Source organism: Lissotriton vulgaris, chromosome 1_2 (genome assembly GCF_964263255.1).
Source record: "Lissotriton vulgaris chromosome 1_2, aLisVul1.2, whole genome shotgun sequence".
In the NCBI taxonomy this organism is placed as follows: Eukaryota; Metazoa; Chordata; class Amphibia; order Caudata; family Salamandridae; genus Lissotriton; species Lissotriton vulgaris.
Genome location: NC_141686.1, coordinates 204,241,950 through 204,262,897, shown reverse-complemented (window position 1 = coordinate 204,262,897; position 20,948 = coordinate 204,241,950). Strand labels below are relative to the sequence as shown.

At 44.3% G+C, this 20,948-nt stretch overlaps 1 protein-coding gene across 1 annotated transcript; it reads right to left on the bottom strand.

Annotated features, from left to right (window-relative positions):
• Positions 1-19,089: 19,089 nt before the first annotated feature.
• LOC147734952 (olfactory receptor 8U1-like) lies at positions 19,090-20,046 on the bottom strand. The gene has a single exon (XM_086952536.1). The coding sequence runs from the start codon at positions 20,044-20,046 to the stop codon at positions 19,090-19,092; it is 957 nt and encodes a 318-aa protein (XP_086808662.1).
• Positions 20,047-20,948: the final 902 nt, after the last annotated feature.

Here is a 20,948-nt window from a genome sequence, read left to right as displayed (position 1 = left end):
AGGGAGAAGTGGACGACCGACCGGGGTAGTGACTGGACAGACAAACAGTGGGCCGCGGTATTGGCAGGCGCCAGAAATATTCCTCGCAACGCACGATTTAAGATCATCCAATATTACATCATACACCACGCGTATTTGTCCCCAGACAAACTGAATCGCTACGGACTCACATCGTCGGCGTGCCCCAGGTGCGGCCTACTGAACTCGGACTTCCTGCACGCACTCTGGAGTTGCGCCCACCTCACCTTGTACTGGTCGGCAGTCGCTGACACATTCGGCGTGCCCCAGGTGCGGCCTACTGAACTCGGACTTCCTGCACGCACTCTGGAGTTGCGCCCACCTCACCTTGTACTGGTCGGCAGTCGCAGACACATTGACGGCGGCCACGGGCGATACCCTCCCCAAGACGTGGGAAGCATGCCTACTGGGGCTCTACAAGAGAACCAAACAGACCAAACTAAGGGCACGTTTCTGGGACCTAGGGCTCATTACGGCTAAGCGACTCATCACGAAACGATGGAAGAGTGTTGCCCCCCGCGCCCTGCTGACTGGCGTCGCTCTTTTGACAACTGGGCTTGCCCGGAGAGTGTGTCTCTACACAGGGAAGAGAGCGCCGGCCTCCGGAAGTACCCGATTGCCCAAGACTGGGACGCTGCCCTGATCGCGTACCATCGGGCGTGCACTCAGGCCGGTATAGCGTGACCGCCCCGACGCGGAACAGTGAGGGTCCTGTCGTCTACTGTCCGGTCGTGGCGCGAGCCCCCCTCCCCCCCCTTCCCTCCCCCCCGGCCACCGAGGTCATACCCAACAGGAGATGTCCCCTGCCGTTCCCCCCCCGCCCTGTGGTCGCAGCAACCCTACATCCTCATCCGTCCCCACCCCCACACGGCCCACATAGGGTGCAGCATACACAGCTAGGATCACTGACACATTACTGTACACAAAAATACTAGTCCAACTGTTGTTGAAATGTTTCTCCCCCCCCCCTTTCTTTTAATTCCCTGTTGTATCTCTTGGTTAGCAGTGAGATTGTTTCTGCTGTACTCATGATGATGTTCGATTTCCCCTCCCCGTTTACTCTTCACACAATGCCTTTTGGACACTGCCAAGATCAGGAGACTGTAACCCAGCGACCCATATGACAATATGGGGTGTGATCCTGCCTTTGACTGCTTCTGTGCCGACCAGGGAACGCGGCCTAAGACAATGGTTGTTGGCTTTCATGACCACCTTGGTCCTTTTGCAGTGCTGCGAACTACGAGGACAGTGACCCGAGACTTTTCCTGGCACTGCCGTTTGCGGACTAAGGCATCTCCCCTGGCTACTGTTTATTTTCACTTATGTATGACAGACATGTCAAAACGTACTACTAGCTGAGTAACGTTTGTAGTAGTTATTCTTTTTTATGACATTGTGTGATCAATTGCCTTCTTACATGTGAAGCTAAATAAAGTTTGGGACCATTGGTCTTAAAAAAAAAAAAATGGAAGCTGTAGGTCGTGTTGGTGTAGTAGTTAAATGCGTTGGTGGTGGTACCAGTGCCACGCCGCCCACATCCCGCTCATCAGCAATTCGGGATAGGGTAAAAATGTCTGTCTGCTGCACTGCCCGCTGGGGCTGGAGTGACATCTGTGATGACAGGGTCGCAGCAGAAGACACCACTTCTTGTTCGTCGTCAACACCCATAAGTGGAAGCCTTGCGGGAACCTTCTTTTTAGGCTTAGCTACCTTTACCACTGCCTGGCTTCAAAATGTGCCCTTGATCCCCAGCTACATGGCCAGGCCCTGCCTGGACCAGGCCTCAAAATGCCCCCCACCCACATGGCCAGGCCCCAACAACACCCAAAAAGTCGGAAAACACACACAAATCACCACAATCCAATGCCATCCATGCCCTCAATGATGTTTAAATTCAAGACACCCCACAGAAAGACTTGGTCCATGCACCACTCACTACCCCTGGGCCAAATACAAGAAAGCAAGGCAAACTGGGTGCAAACCTGAGCACACTACCTGGCTTCAAAATGGGCCCTTGAGCCCCAGCCACATGGCGAGGCCCTGCCTGGACCATGCCTCAAAATGGCTCCCACCCACATGGCCAGGCCCCAACACCACCCCATAAAGTTGAAAAACACACAAATGTCACCACAATCCAATGCCATCCATGCCCTCAATGATGTTTAAATTCAAGACACCCCACAGAAAGACGTAAGTATAAAACATAGCCAGTGAAGTTGCACATTGGCTTATTTGCCATAATATTAGGATTGGAATTAGGAGACTAGATGGCTGTCTATTTTGTAAAATTGACTAGGTTAGGGACAGTGACTTAGCATCTATGTCAACTTGAGCATGACAGTTTTACTGGATTTGATTGGAATCCATCTGAAAGTGTTTCAAAGTATGGGGACTGTGCTGAAGCGTATCGAGGATACGGCATTGATCTTGCGGTTCATTGTGAGCAAGGAGTCTAGTATGATGCCGAGGTTTCATGCCTGGGTGGATATCGAAGGGCATAGGGCCACCAGTAGTTGTTCCATGTGGAGGGCATGGAAACACGGATGAGGATTTGAGTTTCTGGAAGCTGTTCCTCATCCAGGTGGCAACGGCTTTCATCCCTTCTTGGAAGTTGTGTTTGGTGATGTTGGGTTTGTTGCTGGGTGAGAGGATCAGCTGGGTGTCATCGGCGTACGAGACTATGTTGAGCACAGTTTCCTGATGATGGTTGTGAGGGGTCCATGTAGACATTGAAGAGGATGGGGCTAAGGGGCAAACCCTGGGGCACTCCACTGTTCTCTGCCGGTTCCAAGGTGCAGGGAGGGAGTCTGGCCCACTGAGTTCTGCTTGTGAGGAAGGATCATATCCAGGCCAGGGCCTTGCCATGGATGCTGGCATTGTGGAGTCTCAAGGCTAGGGTGTGGTGGGATACGGTGTCAAATGCAAAGAGAGGTCCAGGAGTATGAGTACTGCAGTTTTGCCCTGGTCAAGGAGGGAGCGGATGTCACTGTGGTGCCAAGTAGGGCTGTCTTGGGCTGTGATTGCTTCAAAATACAGATTGGGAGATGTCTAGGATGTTGTTAGCTTCAATGAGGTTTGCTACCTGGGTGTTGATGTCTTTTTCAATTACCTTAGCTGCAAAGGGAAGCAGAGGATGGGCCTGAAGTTTATGAGGTCAATTGGGTCAGCGTAGGCTTTCTTCAAGAGAGTATTGACTTCAGCATGTTTCCTGTCATAGGGAAGGTGACAGTCTCAAGGGAGCAAACACCTTCGGGTTTAAAAGCCCTACTCGAAATATCCAAGGCTCTGACGTCTGAAGTTCTCCTAAAGGATATTAGACATAATAACACAGTAAGTTTAAAAGAAATGCGCTTAAGAGAAAGAGAAGAATTATCTCCCCAAGATGATAAAGTTCGAAGAACGAGAGTATCATCCCACAAGGAGGTATATTTGGGACAAGGGAGATTAAAAACCCTCATGCTTTTCATAATCTTTTAAGTTAGAAGACTCTGTTCGACTGAGATCGCGTTAATTAATGAATGACCAGCAGAAATCGCAGACCTGTAAACGTTAACCGTTCTGTAAGACAAACCTGAAGTAAAAAGATCCGAAAGGTAATTAATCACATTGACTAGATCAGTTGAAATGGGATTGTAACATCGTTGAATGCACCAGCGAACCCATTTGTTCCATGCCAGTCTATAAGCTTTTCTTGTGCCGGATGCCCATCACTCAGAAATGAGTCTGAAAGCATTTGACGAAAGCCCAGATATTTTCCATTGTCTCCTGAAATCTTCCATGCCGTCAGAGTTAAAAGTCCCTGCTCTACAAGGGGGTTATGTGACCCTCTGGAACTAGAAGAATTTCCGAGAGAGAGAGAGAGGGGATCAAAATTGGGAAATCCACGCTCATTTCCAAGATGGTTGGGAACCAAGCCTGAGATTTCCGAAGTGGTGTTATGACGACCATGCACTGTTTGTATCGTCGAGCATGGAGAAGAAGGGGAGGTAGCATTGCAAAAAGAGGGAACGCATAAGGTGCTAGACCCCTCCAATCTTGAAGAAAGGCATCCACCTTCAGAGATTGAGGATCTGGTCTCCAACTGAAGAAATCCTTCAGGTGAGTATTCAGACGGTCCGCAAACAAGTCTTTTTTATGAAGGGTCCCCATCTGGACTGGATGGCTAAAAATACATGTCTGTTCATTCTCCAGTTGCTGGAGTCTCTGAAATTTCTCGAGTACCAATCTGCTACCTCGTTCTTCAACCCAGGAATATGTTCTGCAACAACTGAAATACCTTTGCTCAAACAATAGCCCCACAGGCCCTTCGCTAGATCTGTTAGATCTTTGGAATGTGGACCACCCAGTTTGCTGACATAGCGAACTGCGGGGACGTTGTCCATCCGTAAAGTCACACAGAATTTCATTGAATCTTGAGTGAAACAACGAATTACAAATGAACCTGCTAGTAATTCCTGAAGAGTCCTTTTTTTTATAGTAAAAAACGATTTTTAAATATTGAGAAATAAGATTAATGAGGAGTCGCTATAAAATGCCAGTGATTCGCGCTAATCCCGAGGAGAGACGAACCAACTGTCATCTCGCTCGTGGAATCAGCGCGATCCCAATCACATAAAATGGCCGTGCAGCGTTGAGTCAATGGGGGCTTCCCAATTGTTTAAAATGCCCGACATGCACGTAGAGGACGTGCGTCGGTCGTTGCCAAAGCCATATCTCTAACCCGGCCCTCCTATGACGCCGTTGTACGCGTCGAGGGGGCCGGGGAAGTTCTGTGAAGCCGATCATGGAGGCTCCGTGAAGCAAGTTAAAAAACTAGGAGGTGAGTATCCGCATGCGCTCTCAGTGCGCGACGAAAAAGTCAAATGCGCTTCTATTTCAAATGATGCTGCTCGCGTGACAAGAAAAAATGATAATAAGAACGGAAAATACCGGTCCAAAATAGAACCGGAGGTTAGGGTGACAATAAGAAAAGTGGCAAGGTCGTGAAAGACGATCAATAAATAAGAGCCTCAAGGCAAAGAGGGTGAATAAGGATCAAGCCATTAAATAAAAAATTAACACAATATTGACAATAAGTCCATTAGTAAGCAGATATTTAAGTTATCATATCAAGTTTACCAAGCTTCCACTAAAGCAAAGGTCACATATACAAGTATCATATTCAAGGATATATAAGGTAGCTGTAGAGATACTTATCTTGCTGAGCTGCAGCAACAAAGAAGGATGATGGATGGTCTCCAAGGGACTTTATAGCTATTTAGAATGTTGATTGAAGTTCCATGTTCTTCAATTGTTGCTACTGAGCAGTGGTAATAAAGGAGAATTTGCATAATATGGCCTCTGTGTCGTGCCATAAAATCCCATCTAAAGTGTGGCCTGCAGAATGGGTTGCTTGATGTATCAGTTGGGACAGACCACAGCTAGCCATAGTCTCTGAAATGAGGGATGTGTTATTATCTGTGGCTTTTTCGAGATGAATATTGAAGTCTCCCAAAATGGTGTAATCAGCCCCTGCAAGACAAGATTCAAGAGTGGGGCCCAGGGATTGAGATAGGGGGTTTCTGGCCTCAGGCGTACTGTATAGCAAAAGGCGGTTAAATGTGTAATTGTGTGTGATACTAATTTTAAAAGGAAGGGATTCACACTCCGGGGAGCAGCGAGCCTCCCTACCCCGAACAAGTAGTCCCTCTTTGCTAATAATGGCTAAGCCTCCCCCTCACTTTCCGATTCGATCGGCCCATAGAATAGAATATCCCCCAGGGACCGCTAGTGACAAGTTTATGTCTGAGGCTTTGTTAGCCCAGGTCTCTGTTATAAACAGCAGATCGAGGCCCTGAGTGTCGATGAGGTTGGCCACCTCTGTATTGTGTTTTACTAGGGATCTTGTGTTCACCAGAGCAGCTTTTATCAGTGTGTGTTTATGCGCTCTGACCTGCTGGTGTTGATCCACGGTTATACCGCAAGGCACGTAGCTAAAAGGTAGCGAGCAGTTTGGGCAGTGTTTAACTTCTTCCATTGGATTAAGAATGGTGCAGGACAGCCTAGGCCGCAGTTTTATTAGATCTGTGCCATTGTAAACTCTACTATTGGCTTAATCACTGCTTAGGGCAGGGGTTCTGGCCCTGGGCCCGGGCCAGGCGCGGACATGCGCAGATGGGCTTGCCTTTGGCGCGCCCGCTGCGCGCATCTGCTGAGCGCCCGTTTTATCATGGGATTTATGGTCTGCGGTCAACAACAACTAGCACGCTCACCCCGGGAATTGCCTCCCTACCGGAAGTGAGGGAGTGCTGACCGCGCCCTACGCACCCTCCATTCAATCGGCACTTGCCGTGAGGGACCAGAGGTATAGGCGGGCAGCACAGTGAAAGGATGCACAAGTGAGTACAAATACTTAAAATGCTTTAGAGTTTAAACCTCAGCAATGGCTTTTAAAAATTACCGGCAGCGAGCCCCTCGATATCAGTGCTACGGCAGTCAGCAGTCGTTAGACATAAATGATGTCATAGAACATGTCACAAGTGATGTAATATGTGAGGGCAAGTTATAGTTTCCTCTGCTAACTGTAACTGGTGACTCATCTAATGAGTGTGTTAGAGCCACATGGGGAGCATGTTGAGACCTGCAAGAGTCCTGCAGTACCTCAGAGGCCATCACTGGGTCCCACAGGAGTTCAACAGCACACTGTACACTATTTACTTTTATTTGACCCCAGGAGGTTGCACTGTGACCTGTGCAAGGGACATGTGGTGAGAATACCACTACCCTGGCCCCTATAACTTAGTTTTTATTCATTTGTTTAGCAAATAAAGACCAGTGACTTATAATTGTGACTGCAACATATCTGTGTTACTATCACTGCTAAGATCTCAAGCAACATCATTGAAGATGCCATTGGTGACATCACTTAGGAACAGAGAATATTTTCAAGTTTATATCATATAAACATATGAGCATATATAAAGTAATCAAATGTATTCCTATTCTTCTACACACCTAAGCCCCCTATATGATCAAGGCCCTACTTCATACAAACTATTTCCAATTGCATACGGCGACAGCTCACGCTCTAAAGACCTTAACCCCATTATGAAGCCAAGCCCCAACCATGCACAGTCTTCACGCTGTGCTCAACTATTGACACAGAGCCCACTCACTCAAGACATCCGTGCCCCATATTAGGTGGCACAGCTCCTTCTGTACACAGCTTTTGACTTGTTTAAATCTTTTCCTTGAACCCCCACTCCTTCAAAACACCCTAGCCCATTAGATGGCGAAGCCCACATTAAACCAGCTTGTGCCCAATGCAAACATCTTCATGGAGGGCCCACTCCCTCCAGACGACTAGGCTGCATTAGGTGGCAAAAGCCCTACTACCAAAAGCCTTTACCCTGTGCACAACTGTGCAAAGCAACCCACTCCCTTTAGACACACAAGCCCTATTACATCTTGTGAGCAACCAACCACACAACTATAACTCTCATAGCAAGGTCAGAGTGTCTATAGGAAAGGCATTTCTTTCTTTTTTTAATGACTGTGATGCCATCTGATGAATCTGCAGGATACTTTCCCAAAAAAGTTCATCCCCTTGTCTCCTTCATGGTAAGATTTTTGCTGATCCATCAAGCGGAGACTGGAAAAAGGGGATTATTATATAGGATATACTTGATGACATCACTGATTACATTTTAAGTTACTTTAGTTTTCAGTGGTTTCTTTCATCTGGTAAGATATCATTACCATGCCTAACTTTGAGTTTCATTATTTTCTTTCATATCCTAAGTTGTGCATGCCCCCCTACTGTATTGGGGGAACTTCACCCAACATCCCTTAGGCAGTCAATCCCCGCTGTACAATAACTTTGAGCTAGTGCTGTGGGGGCCGGAGGGGGGTGTTGGCCATAAGACCGGGGCGCGATCTAGTCACTGTGTGCATCACCTGCTGGTGCCCTGCTCCATGCCCCCTTTGGACAGCCAGTCATGACTGTGCTTAGCCTGTGGCCTGATAAATGAGAACCAGACTACTACTATCATTCTGTCCAAGACGTTTTTGTCATGTCTTAAAGATGTGTCAAAGGTTAAAGGAATGTTCATAAATCATATGATTTGATGAGCACATTTTGCAAGACTGAGGTTAAATATAAAATCCTGGGTCGGTCCTGTGAAGCTGGTAAACCTATTAAAGGTTAAGAAAATTATGAATGAAAATCTTTGATTTTTTTTAATACAAAATACATATTTCAGGTATTATTTGGATACAAACTTTAAAGAAAATAGGATATGAATAATTGTAACATAATACACTTGAAATAAAGTCAATTTTTTACATTAATTCTTGATTAAACACTGCTTAGCATGAGATGCCATCATTTAGATACTCAAAAGAACAAATGTAATGTTGTCTTTTTGCTTTGAGTTTTCAAAAAATATTCAATAGGTGTATTGTGTTGTGAAGGGAACGTTAGTCACTTCAGGATTATTTGTAGAACCCTTGAATTAGTTGAAGAATTTAGTCTGGCATATTCTGGTTAAAACATTACAATCCATTTGTTGATAAACTAGAGTATCCTTGAGAACTGTTGCTAATATACAGATTTTTTTTTCGGGGGGGGGGGGTGCACTAATGTTATATGTTATGTTATATAAAATGTATATTGCGAACAAATACTCTAGAGTGTCCTGGCGCGCAGAGGGACCATGGCAGGGAAGAAGAAAGATGTTTAGGTCAGCTGATTAAAAAGGAAAGTTTTGAGTTGTTTTTTAAAAAAATCGGAAGTCCTGGATATGCTGAAGCTCCATGGGAAGGGAATTCCATGCAGTGGCTGCTTTAAACGGAAAGGGACTAGCCCCCCAGCCGCGACCTGTGGAACCGAGGGATCCCCATCCGACGATGTGAAGCTGAGCACAAAGATCGTCTGGGGGCATAGAGCGCAAAGCGCATTCTAACGTAGGATGGTCGAAAGCCATAAAGGGCTCTGAGAGACATGGTGAGTGCTTTGAATTGCACCCTCTAGGCCAATGGAAGCCAATGCAGGTCACGCAGAAGGTGCCGGACACTATAGCTCCTAGATATATTAAACAGAAGTCTGTCCAAGTCATTCTGAATGGTTTGGAGTTTTTTTAATAGATAGCCAGGGATGCCAATATACAAAGCGTTGGCATAGTCCAGGCAAGAGAGAATAAGTGCCCGGGCAACCATTTCCTTGGCTTATAAAATTAGATATTTCTATAAAACTGCATATATATGTAGGTCGGTTAGATCTGGCAAAAAAGCATTCACGATCAGTTCATACAATGAGGAATTTAGAGAGATCTCTTGATCTCCCACATCACAGTGATAGAGGGCATCTCTGGATTCAAGTAGGACCACATGAAATTTTGTTTACATCAGCATATTCTTGCCTTATCTCCAGGAATTCATGTTATGCTTGTTAAACAAAAAGCAGACATTACAATATTATGCCTGGTCATGTAATTAATATTTAATTCGGGTAAAAATCCTATTGTGCTGTGGTATTGGGTTCTCCAGGCCTACATATTCCACAGAATACCCTCTACACCATAAGAACTGTTGGCACGGAAACTAGAAAATGCAAAAGACAAGTTTATTAAGACCCCATGGGGTGGTGGTACATTCCTACAACACCCTTCGGTAATGCAAGAAGTATCACACCGAACATCGGTGCGAGTCCTTCTTTTATACAGTTTTTACAGCAATAAAACATAGGCGGTACGCAGTTACAGAGTTTTAGGTACATATATGGTCATTTTTGGAACACAGCCAACTCGTGGGAGGAGCTACAACATCACTGGTCAGTTTGGCGGAACATTTCTAAGTGATGACTGGTCAATCTAAACTGCGCATGTGTGAGCTTGACCATTACTAAAAATAGCCTGTTGCTGGGCAAACTCGAGTGGTCAGTGGTACAGAGGAAGGACAAAAGGGCATGCTGACCACGAGGCAACACATTCTCTAAAATGGCCGCCCATACAGACAAAATGGCGTCGAATAACTATAGTCAAGATAAGAGGAAATACGTGTAGCAAAGCTTAACGCTAACCCGATCGCCATCAAATTACAACAGACGACCCTTTTAGCATTCAGCTGAAGCTACCTCATAGTGGACATAATCAGGGTACTCATCTTCAATATCAATAGACATAATTTGTGCTACTTCTTTATTAATCATTTGTTCATGTTTAGCAAAGGCTCGTTTGGATGGAATACAAGTAGAAAGGCACATGGAGCATAATACAGGGCCACACTGGATACAGAGACATAAAATGAATAATATCCCGATTATTACACATAGAATCGTCAGTAACTTCCAACCCCAGGTACTAAGTATTGACCAAAACCACCCCGAAAATGTCCATGTACCATTATCAGGATGTATCTCAGCAGCAATTTTATGCAATTTGGATATGGCATCATACACAGAAGGTGAATTATCTGGCACATATACACAACAACTACTTCCGATAATGCGGCATGCTCCTCCACGATCAGCTAATACTACCTCTAATACCATCCTGTTTTGGAGCGTTACAATTCTAGTAATTTGAAGTTCTTCAGTCAAGTTTCCTAGAGCAAAAGCAGTGTCATTAGCAACAGCTTCTACAACACGAGTTAACCGTCTTATTTTTCGACTATTCAAAGCAGCTCCAACAAATGAAAAAAGACCCAAATTAAAATCGACATATTGTAACGTAGTATCCGTTTGGTCAATGTCTTCAAGGACTAATGCTCTCTTTACCCTATTCAATATGAAATCATGATAAAGGACATAATTGTTATGATATATAGGTTGGGCAATAAACACAGGGGGTAATACAAAAGATATATAACATGTTCCTAACCATCCCATAGGGAGACGATGATAGCCTTTATTTCCACATATAAAATACGTATTTCAGGAGGCCACAAATGAAATGCCATTTGGAGTATCAAAGGTAAGAGTAGTGTTACATTCACTTCTGCCAACTGGGATAATACCTTTATTACGAACACAGAGATCAGCTTTGGTATCGATAACAGTAATTACATGTGAACTGGACATATTGACACTCCTTTGATTGTTATAGACTTGTGGTGCTGACACGTTGTCGGGGCGGTACTCCTCCCATTCAAACTTAGTTCCTTCAGCTTGCGGATAACCATCTCGATCATGGTAACATATCTTGTTGAGTCGAAAAAGCAGCCCCCCTTTCGTTGGCCATCGCAAAGTGAATAGGAGTGTGTACCAGGCATTACAGGAACCATTATGGGAAAACGGGAGTGGGATAAGCGGTGTGCCCCCTCTCTTTTGATGCCCCGGCAACAACCCACATACCCAACAGTTCGACGTGTTAGTCATATTATGGGTGTGATGTAGAATCTGAATAAAACTATTGTTCAAATAAGTCTGTCGGTGCCGTTCTTCATGATAGGGCAGAGTAAAATGAAAATGTTCAGATGGAATCGGGGTAGTTGGTAGTAAATGTTCTCGTACTGGCACCACAAGTTCTACTACCCAAGCTATCACAGCTATCACAACAATTGTCAGAACAAACAGTACTGCACCAAGAATTCTCTTATCTCGCACTGCAGAAGATGCCATTGTTCAAAAGTTCAAAATGTCTCAAAAACGCAACTAAAAAATAAAAATATGAGTGCTGAGCTCCGAGGTAGCCGTTGGTTTCTTCTCCGAGATTCAAGACGGGTGTCGCTACACTTGGCAGAACAGATCCCCCCCCCCTTGATATTCCCGGCTTCCGTTTCACAAACCCCAGAGCGGTAACTCAACCAGTCTCGCACAAAAAAAAACTTCTTATCGTGGTCGCAGATTGTATCTTTCTTTTCCAGAAACAGTGTGGTCCGGGAAGGCTCCCTTTGATTTGGCCAACGTTACAGCTGGGCTCTTCTCCTCGTCCAAGATGTCTCGATAATCAGACAGCACAGTTGGGCTCACCAAATCCGGAGAGACACGGCGGCAGTGAGTGGAGTGCACCCACCGCTTCCTGTTTGTGACTCGCACAGCCGTACGAGTTGCACGCAATACCTGCTCGGGGCCACGCCACCTTGGTTCCAAGCTGCTTCTTCTCTCGAAAGAGCGGATCATCACATGGTCGCCAGGACGAAGATTGTGAGCCTCTCCAATGGAATTGTCGGGAAGCGCTTCTCGAACCTGTTGATGAATAGAAAGTAAATCATTTGTTAATTGTGCCAGATAATCGTTCATCATTATACAAGGCACATCATGTAACAATCGAGGCTTAGGAACTCCCCATATATTCATTGGCCTTCCAAACACCACTTCATAAGGTGTGAGGCCAGTTCGAGAATGGGGTACTGATCTGATAGATAGCAACGCCAGAAGCAGAGCGTCCGGCCATTTCAAAGACGTAGATGCCACAATCTTTGCTAGCTTTAATTTCAGATTAGCTTTATATCGTTCAACGAGACCTGCTGACTGAGGATGGAACACAGCATGAAATTTCTGCTGAATTCCCAATCCCTTCATCACGTATTCCACAATTTTCCCAACAAAATGAGGACCATTGTTGCTCCACAAAAATTTACAAACGCCATATCGAGGGAAGTACTCTTTGAGCAAAACCGTAGCTGTTGTCAACGCTGTATTATCCTTCATGGGGAAGGCCTCGATCCATTTACTGAAAGCACATACCACCACTAAGACATACTTAAGGTTATTACAACGCTCAAGCTGGATGTAATCCATTTGCAATACTTCAAATGGTGCAGTAGGTGGAACAAACCCTCCATTCGGAGTATGAGTCCCTTTTGCAGGATTGTGCTGTAAACATATCAGACAGGTCTGCACTACTCTCTTGGCCGTATTGGAAATCTCAGGATGCTCCCAAACTCGTGTTAGCAATCGAGTAATTGCAAGAGCTCCAACATGTGCCAATCCATGTGTCATTTGGACCGTCGCTTGCAAGTAAGCTGCAGGCAATTTCCATCTTTCCATATCTTTGCTTCTCCAACAACCCTCATCATCCAGCAATCCCTCTGCTGCCCAGGTTACATGTTCTGCTTCAGAAGCTGATTTCTGAATATCTAGTATCTCTTCTCGAGCATCATGCCATCGCTCAGCCTGTGATTTCACCACGTACATTGGCGTGTCATTTCGTAACATAGATGTTTGTCTTGCTATACTGTCTGCAAAAGCGTTACCTTGTCCCACTTTGTCAGTGACCTTTTTTTGTGCACTGCATTTGATTATCGCCACTTTCTTTGGACAAAGTAACGCATTCAAGAGATCACGCACTAGTTCTCCATGAATGATGTGTACTCCATGCGAAGTCAAAAACCCACATTCTCTCCAAAGTAGGCCAAAGTCATGCGCTACTCCGAAGGCGTACCGACTGTCTGTGTAGATGTTCACACATAGGCCAGCACTCAATTCACAGGCTCTTGTCAAAGCTATTAACTCCGCTGCTTGGGCCGATTTCTGTGGTATTCGTGCTGTTTCTACCACTGTCTTAAGTGTCGTGATCGCATATGCTGCAGAAGTTGTGCCATCTGGCAGCCTTAAACACGATCCATCAACCCAGAGTTCCCCATCCACATCAGGAAGTGGCGTATCCTGCAAGTCGACACGACCCTTTGTTTGTTCTTCGGTCAGGAAAACACAATCATGGTGTTCTTCCTCCTGGCCCTCAGCAACCGGATACGGCAATAAAGTGGCAGGGTTCAGGGTAGCACATCTCTTGTGATGTGTGGCGCCAACAGTGTGAGCTCATATCCTGTTAAACGTGCACTCGTGAGATACTGGGTCTTCGTTTGATTTAACAAAGCATCTACCGCATGGGGAACTAACACCAACAATTTGTGTGACAAAACTATTCCCTCACTCTGCCGTATAGCCACTGCTGTTGCTGCAACTGCTCGGAAACACCCAGGTAAACCTTGTGCCACAGGATCAAGTATCGCCGAGAAGTATGCACAGGGCCTCTGCTTATCCCCGTGTGTCTGCACTAACACTGACAATGCACAGCCATCTTTCTCGCACACATACAATGTGAAAATCTTTGTATAATCTGGCGTACCTAACACTGGTGCAGAACAAAGGGCTTGTCTCAATTGTTCAAAAGCATTCTGACATTCATCTGTCCATTCAAGAGGCATTGGTGTACTTTTGGACAATAATGCTAACAAGGGTTTTATAATGTGTGAAAACCCCATTATCCACTGTCTACAAAAGGACGTTAAACCTATGAAAGCACGCACATCTCTCTGAGTGCGGGGGACTGGTGTATCTAAAATTGCTTGAATTCGATCAGATGTTAATGCCCGTCCCTCCTTAGACAAAAGATGACCGAGGTTGGTCACCTTTGGTCTACAATATTGTAACTTTTTCCTAGAAACTTTGTGATTGTTCTGAACAAGAAAGGAGAGCAAAGCAAGAGTACTCTCCTCACACTGCGCATATGTGTCTGCAGCCAGTAAAAGATCATCCACATACTGGATAAGAGCTACTCCAGATTGCAGATCAAAAGAATCAAGCTGTCTCTTCAGAGACTGGCTATAAATGCTAGGACTTTCTGTATAGCCTTGAGGAACACGACAAAATCTATACGACTTATTATTTAACGTGAAACCAAATAGATATCTACTGTCAGGATGGATGGGAATGGAAAAGAAGGCATTTTTAAGGTCAATTACAGAGAACGTGGTAGCAGTGGGGGGGACCAAAGTAAGTAAGGTGGTGATATCAGACACCACTGGGTACTGGGGCACTACAATTTTATTTATTTCTCTCAAATCAATAATAAATCGATAGACTTTGTCATCAGTGTCTTTCTTCAGAATCGGAAGAATCGGGCTGTTACAAACATTGTAGGGAACTTCCTCCACAACTCCCGCAATAATCAAATCCTGAACAATATGCGTCAGGGCAATTTCACCTTCTCTAGATATCTTGTACTGGGGCACACGTGGCAAAAACACTCCCTCCTTAACAGTTATTCGAATAGGCAGAATGAGCATCTGTCCCACATCCGTGTCTGACGTAGCCCATAACGTGTGTGGGAGAGATGCAAATGCTTCAATTTCCTGCATAGTACATAGTCTTCCTACATCCGGGTAATTGTCATTCAAAATAACCCGCACTCCTTCAGGAGCGCAGCGTATTGTTGCTCGAAAATATTTAAGCAAATCTATGCCCATAATATTGTCTGGGGTATATGGCGACAATAAGAATGGACATAGACCAAAGAATCTGTCAATGCAAAATGTGAGAGGTTGTGATAATGGGCTTGGAGAGGGTGTGCCATCAAACCCTATACATGTAATTGTTTCGCCAGACAGGGGAGCCCTTGGAACCAAGTTTTTAGACAGAGCACTGCGAGTAGCTCCAGTATCAACCAAAAACTGATCAGTAGAACCCAAAACGCCCGCTGATACATATGGACCTCTTTGATCTACTGGCACTTCAACCGATTCCACGCCCCATCCTACGCAATCCTATGCGTGCACATAATCCTGAGACTCCACGTACTCACCCTCCGATATCTGGTACTGATTTTGTCGATCGAAAGTATTACGATCATCCTGACCACGACCCCTCGCCTCAAAGCTACCACGGTCACTTCCTCCACTTCTTGCCCCCGAATAACTATTCCGTGTCCTTCCGCCTCCTCGACCACGCTGATTACGTTGCTCACGAAGCACCGGACAATCTTCGACCCAATGTCCAAACTCCTTACAGTATGCACATTGATCCTCGGCAATGTCAGTACGACCATAAGACGTACCATACCCTCCTCGCCTGCCTCTATCATTTCCTCTTGGTTGTGTAGCACGAACCTGAGCCAACATCACCTTTGTCTTTAACTCCTTCACCTTCTTATCGGTACTTTCTTTAGCCTCTAATTCCTGCCGCTCATAATACTGAGCCATAGTTAACACGGACGCAGGGGTCGCCGTGGTCCAGGAACTTTCACTAGTCTTCAATCGTTTTGCAATCTCCGGGAGGAGATTAGCCACATACTTATCAACAAACAAATGCCTACCCGTATCATCCGTTAATAATTGCCCACTGTAATCATGAAATGCTTCTTCGAAACGTGAAAAGAAGTCAGATACTGACTCATCCTGTTTCTGTTTGCAGGAGGCTAGCATAGTCCAATCAATCTTTTTAGGGGGAACAAGCATTTTTAATTTATTCAAAATAGCTGTTGGGAGGTCTAAAATTAACTGGCAAGGCTTACATGCAGGCTCCCTATCTAAATCAGTTTGGGCTATAGCTTTCCAATCTGCTCCCAAAATTGCTTGGTCATCAAACTTACAAATCGCTCTCCACATATCAGGCGGTAGTATTAACCCAAAGAAAAGGTCAATATCAACTAACGTCATAACACATGAAGAAATAGCCCCCTCCACTCCTTCATAGAAAGCTGCCGGATTTTTACGGGGATCAGGTAAAGCATTTTTCAATGCCATAACATCTGCCCTGTTCCAAGGCATATACACCCAATTATATATGAAATACCCTTTTGCATCCCCAGACAATTTATCATCACTGGTACCCTGCCCTTTGGGGGAACATACAAAGGTGCAGCTTCACGCATGGGCATAACATGAATTTTAGAACTCTTATCTGCTCCAAAGATAGAACACTCTTTGGATTGTTCCGTCGACCCCGGCGCAGGCATGTCTGCTGCTTTTTGTGCTTCACGCAATCTGTACACCTCATCCCGTAGATGGACCAACCGCTGGAAAAACCCATCCGCATCTGTAATAACAAATAAGCCTTTACGCATATTCTCACAATGAACTGATATATCCTTAGGCTCTAGATCAATCGAATGTTTCCTAAATCGTTCTACAACTTCATCTCCGAAAGCACTTAAAAAATACAACTGTTCTCGCTCTGACCACTTATTCCTTTCAGTGTTAAGCTCTGACATCGTTATCTTATTCACACTAAGTTTACGAGCATAACTGCGCAAATCCGCAGCTTCACTAGCAGTTAACCTCTTACTCTTACTCCCTCGACCATCGTCGTCCGAATTCTCGTCCGGGGCCGTAGGCGATACGTACGGAGGTGGGCACCGATCTAGTAATGAAAAATCATCAACTTCATTAGTAAGGACAGGATAAACCGGACGCCGAATAGGAAATTGACCACTCGTTTGCAAATTACGTTCCCATGCCTCTCTCTCCTCCTTTTCCTGCAACTCCTTCTCCTCCAGCTGTAAAGCCTTATCTCGAGCAGCCTTGTGCTGCTCTTTTTCCGCCAGGGCTATTTCACGCTTCATTCGTTCACGCACTGCTTTCTCCCACATTCGTACACAATCAAACATATTTTGTCTAGATCTGCGCTGAAACACACATTGCTCCACAAACTGAACCATTCGTAAATCAAACGACCCATGTAGTGGCCATTGCAACTCGGGATCAGATTTAGTGTATTTATTCCATAATTTACTGTACAATAAAGGGGGAAGGCCGAATTTTATGTACATCTCTCGATTGGGGGTCCCCTCTGGGGGAGCCGGCTGAGATTCATTTAATCGATAAGTGGTACCATTTCCAAAACAGCACATTCCATGAAGTGTGCTTAAAACAGGCATGTTCAAAAAGTATCACAGAAATGTGATACCACAAAAATGGCACTTACTATACTTCACACAAATGTGCCGCTCAAACACAAACAAAGTTAGAGAAATATCTCTACATGCCTGCCTATGTGAAGTGCACTGCACATATGGTTCAAATCATAGATTCAAATGTTAGCTAACTCAAAACATATTCATAGAACCACAGTAAGCGTCCGTAGACTACCTTACCACTCACAAGCTTACCAAAATCTCAGATATCCAGATTCCAACTGCCAAGGTCTGCGATCAAATCAGCCAAATCGGCACTGTACGACAACTCGAACGAGCAGGATCTCAGTCGGGGACTGGCGCCACCTGGAAGGTCAGATCGGAAGGAAAGGAAGAAAACAACGTGGGTGCCAAGACTCGGGTCACTCAGTGGCAGCGTACGCATCCATGGCGAGTTTCCAATCCTTCGTCACGACCTCTCCTTCGGGCATCTGAGTCGCCGATGAGTCCCTTCGTGGTCGCCAATTTGAGGTATTGGGTTTTCCAGGCCTACATATTCCACAGAATACCCTCTACACCATAAGAACTGTTGGCACGGAAACTAGAAAATGCAAAAGACAAGTTTATTAAGACCCCATGGGGTGGTGGTACATTCCTACAACAGCCTTCGGTAATGCAAGAAGTATTACACTGAACATCGGTGCAAGTCCTTCTTTTATACAGTTTTTACAGCAATAAAACATAGGCGGTACGCAGTTACAGAGTTTTTGGTACATATATGGTCATTTTTGGAACACAGCCAACTCGTGGGAGGAGCTACAACATCACTGGTCAGTTTGGCGGAACATTCCTAAGTGATGACTGGTCAATCTAAACTGCGCATGTGTGAGCTTGACCATTACTAAAAATAGCCTGTTGCTGGGCAAACTCGAGTGGTCAGTGGTACAGAGGAAGGAGAAAAGGGCATGCTGACCACGAGGCAACACATTCTCTAAAATGGCCGCTGATACAGACAAAATGGCGTCGAATAACTATAGTCAAGATAAGAGGAAATACGTGTAGCGAAGCTTAACGTTAACCCGATCGCCATCAAATTACAACAGTGGTAGCATGGAAACAAAGTACACTAATAGAACGTGATCTGCTGTTCTTTACATCATAAGCGATTTTATGCTATTTATTTTTAGTTCAAAATTCGTTCTTACATCCATAATGTATACAAAGATACTTTTTGCTCTAATAATAACCCCAAATCCGAAAATATCATTTCGTGTAATTTTGCATAATATTTTGGGCATTTTGAATAGTTTCTTCATAGGAAATTAAGAGAATTTTGCCTAGACCTAGTTCCAATTAGGGACCTCAATAATCCAGAAAAAACAAAAGAACAAGATGAAGTATAGATTTCGTGATATATATTTTATAACTCAAGTAAAAGCTCCTTCCCAATCATCTCAAAATTAGTGCAGTGCAGCATTCCTGAATAAACAAAATGTCAGCACCTGGGAGGCCAAAAATGTCACCGTAAGCCACGACCCATTTTCCACACACAAGCTCTTCTTGCGGCCTTCTTTAGGGCTGTTTTGACATCCTGGTTCCTTAAACTGTAGATTAGTGGGTTGAGCAATGGAATCAATACTGTATAGAACAAAGATGCCACACTGTCCTGCACTAATAAGGAACCGTGAGTGGGCTTCAGGTACATGAATAAACTAGTTGCATAGAAAAGTGTGACACAGGCAAAGTGTGATGAGCAGGTGGAAAATGCTCGTTGCCGGCCATCAGAGGAGTGGATCCTCAAAATGGTTGAAATTATGTAACTGTATGAGATGAGGATAAGGACAACGAGTACCACCAAAAAGATGGCAGCTGAAAAAAGCACCAGCTTCTCATTGACAGCAGTATTGGAGCATGAGAGCCTTAACAGTGGAAGAACATCACAGAAGAAATGGTTGATTCGATTCGATCCACAGAAGGACAACCTCAAAGTACCAATGGTATGCATCATCGCGTTAGGGATGGCAATAAAATATGACAAAATGACAAGATGAACAGAACGTTTCATGGTCATTATGACTGGATACAGCAGTGGATTGCAGATGGCTGTGTATCGATCATAGGCCATAGCTACAAGAATCAAAATCTCTAATCCTCCCATGCAGACAAACACAAAAAGTTGTATCCCACATTCAGGAAATGAAATGACATTTCTCTCTAACAGGAAAATGGCCAGGAGTCTTGGCATAAGATCTGATGAAAAGCAAGTGTCTACAAATGCCAAATTACTGATAAGGAAGTACATTGGAGTCTGAAGATTGAGAGACATTTTGATCAGAGTCATGATAGAAATATTGCCAACCAGGGTATTAATGTAGATAAGTAGAAATATCACAAAGAGTGGAGCCTGCAGCTTCTTGTCATTTCTTAGTCCGAGAAGGATGAATTCCTTCACCACAGACTGATTTCCGTCTTTCATTATTAACAAAACTGATCCTGCTGGAAAAGAAGAAATTATAGATGAATAAAGACTCCATTGTAAATATACTCGTAGAGGTACAACAATTACTAATATTGCAGGACACGCTTTATTCAACTATTCATATTATATAATGATTTTCAGTGAACAATGCCATTATTTTAACAGTTCCCCCACCACATCCTAGTGATGATTATTTTTTTTAATGATTAGAAGGCCAATATCCATCACCAAACAGCAGGTATAAATAAGAGATCTTAGATTGCCTCCCTATCCATAATTCATGGAAAATATATTTGAAGACATTTAAAGATTTTCCAAACACTTCGCTTTGAGCTTTGAAATCGTCTTTAGGAATCCGAAAGGGTGAAAGGGACATTAGAAAATCTTCTTTTTTAAAGAGGTCTAAAATACATAAAGTGTTAAAGCTAATAAAAGTGTGTAGAGGACCATTATGAGAAACATATTAAAATGTAGTGTAGATAAATATTTCGCAGAGAAAATGTTTCAATATGTACAATCTTTCATTTTAAGGGGTAACAAGGCGAGATTAGAGAGGTTCCACTGCAGAGTTAAGTGAGAGTACTGAAATAGTGTTGCGTGCAAGCTAGAAAATAATAATAAATCAGAGTTCTGTAGCACAATTTGGAAAGAATATATCCAAGGTGTTAAGTACAGACACAGCAGCTTTGTATGCAAAGTATTAGGGCCTTTGAGTGGCAGCTTATATTATGTGGGGGAAGGGTGAAGAGTTGACCTCGGGCAGAGTTTCAAATACACTAGAGTAATCGTGGTAATTTTGCGTTACTTTTGTGAAGCAAAATAAATGTTGCGATTACACCCATTTGTATACTTTTGAGTAATTTAAGGCAACAATGTCTACCCAAGAGTGACTACTGGTT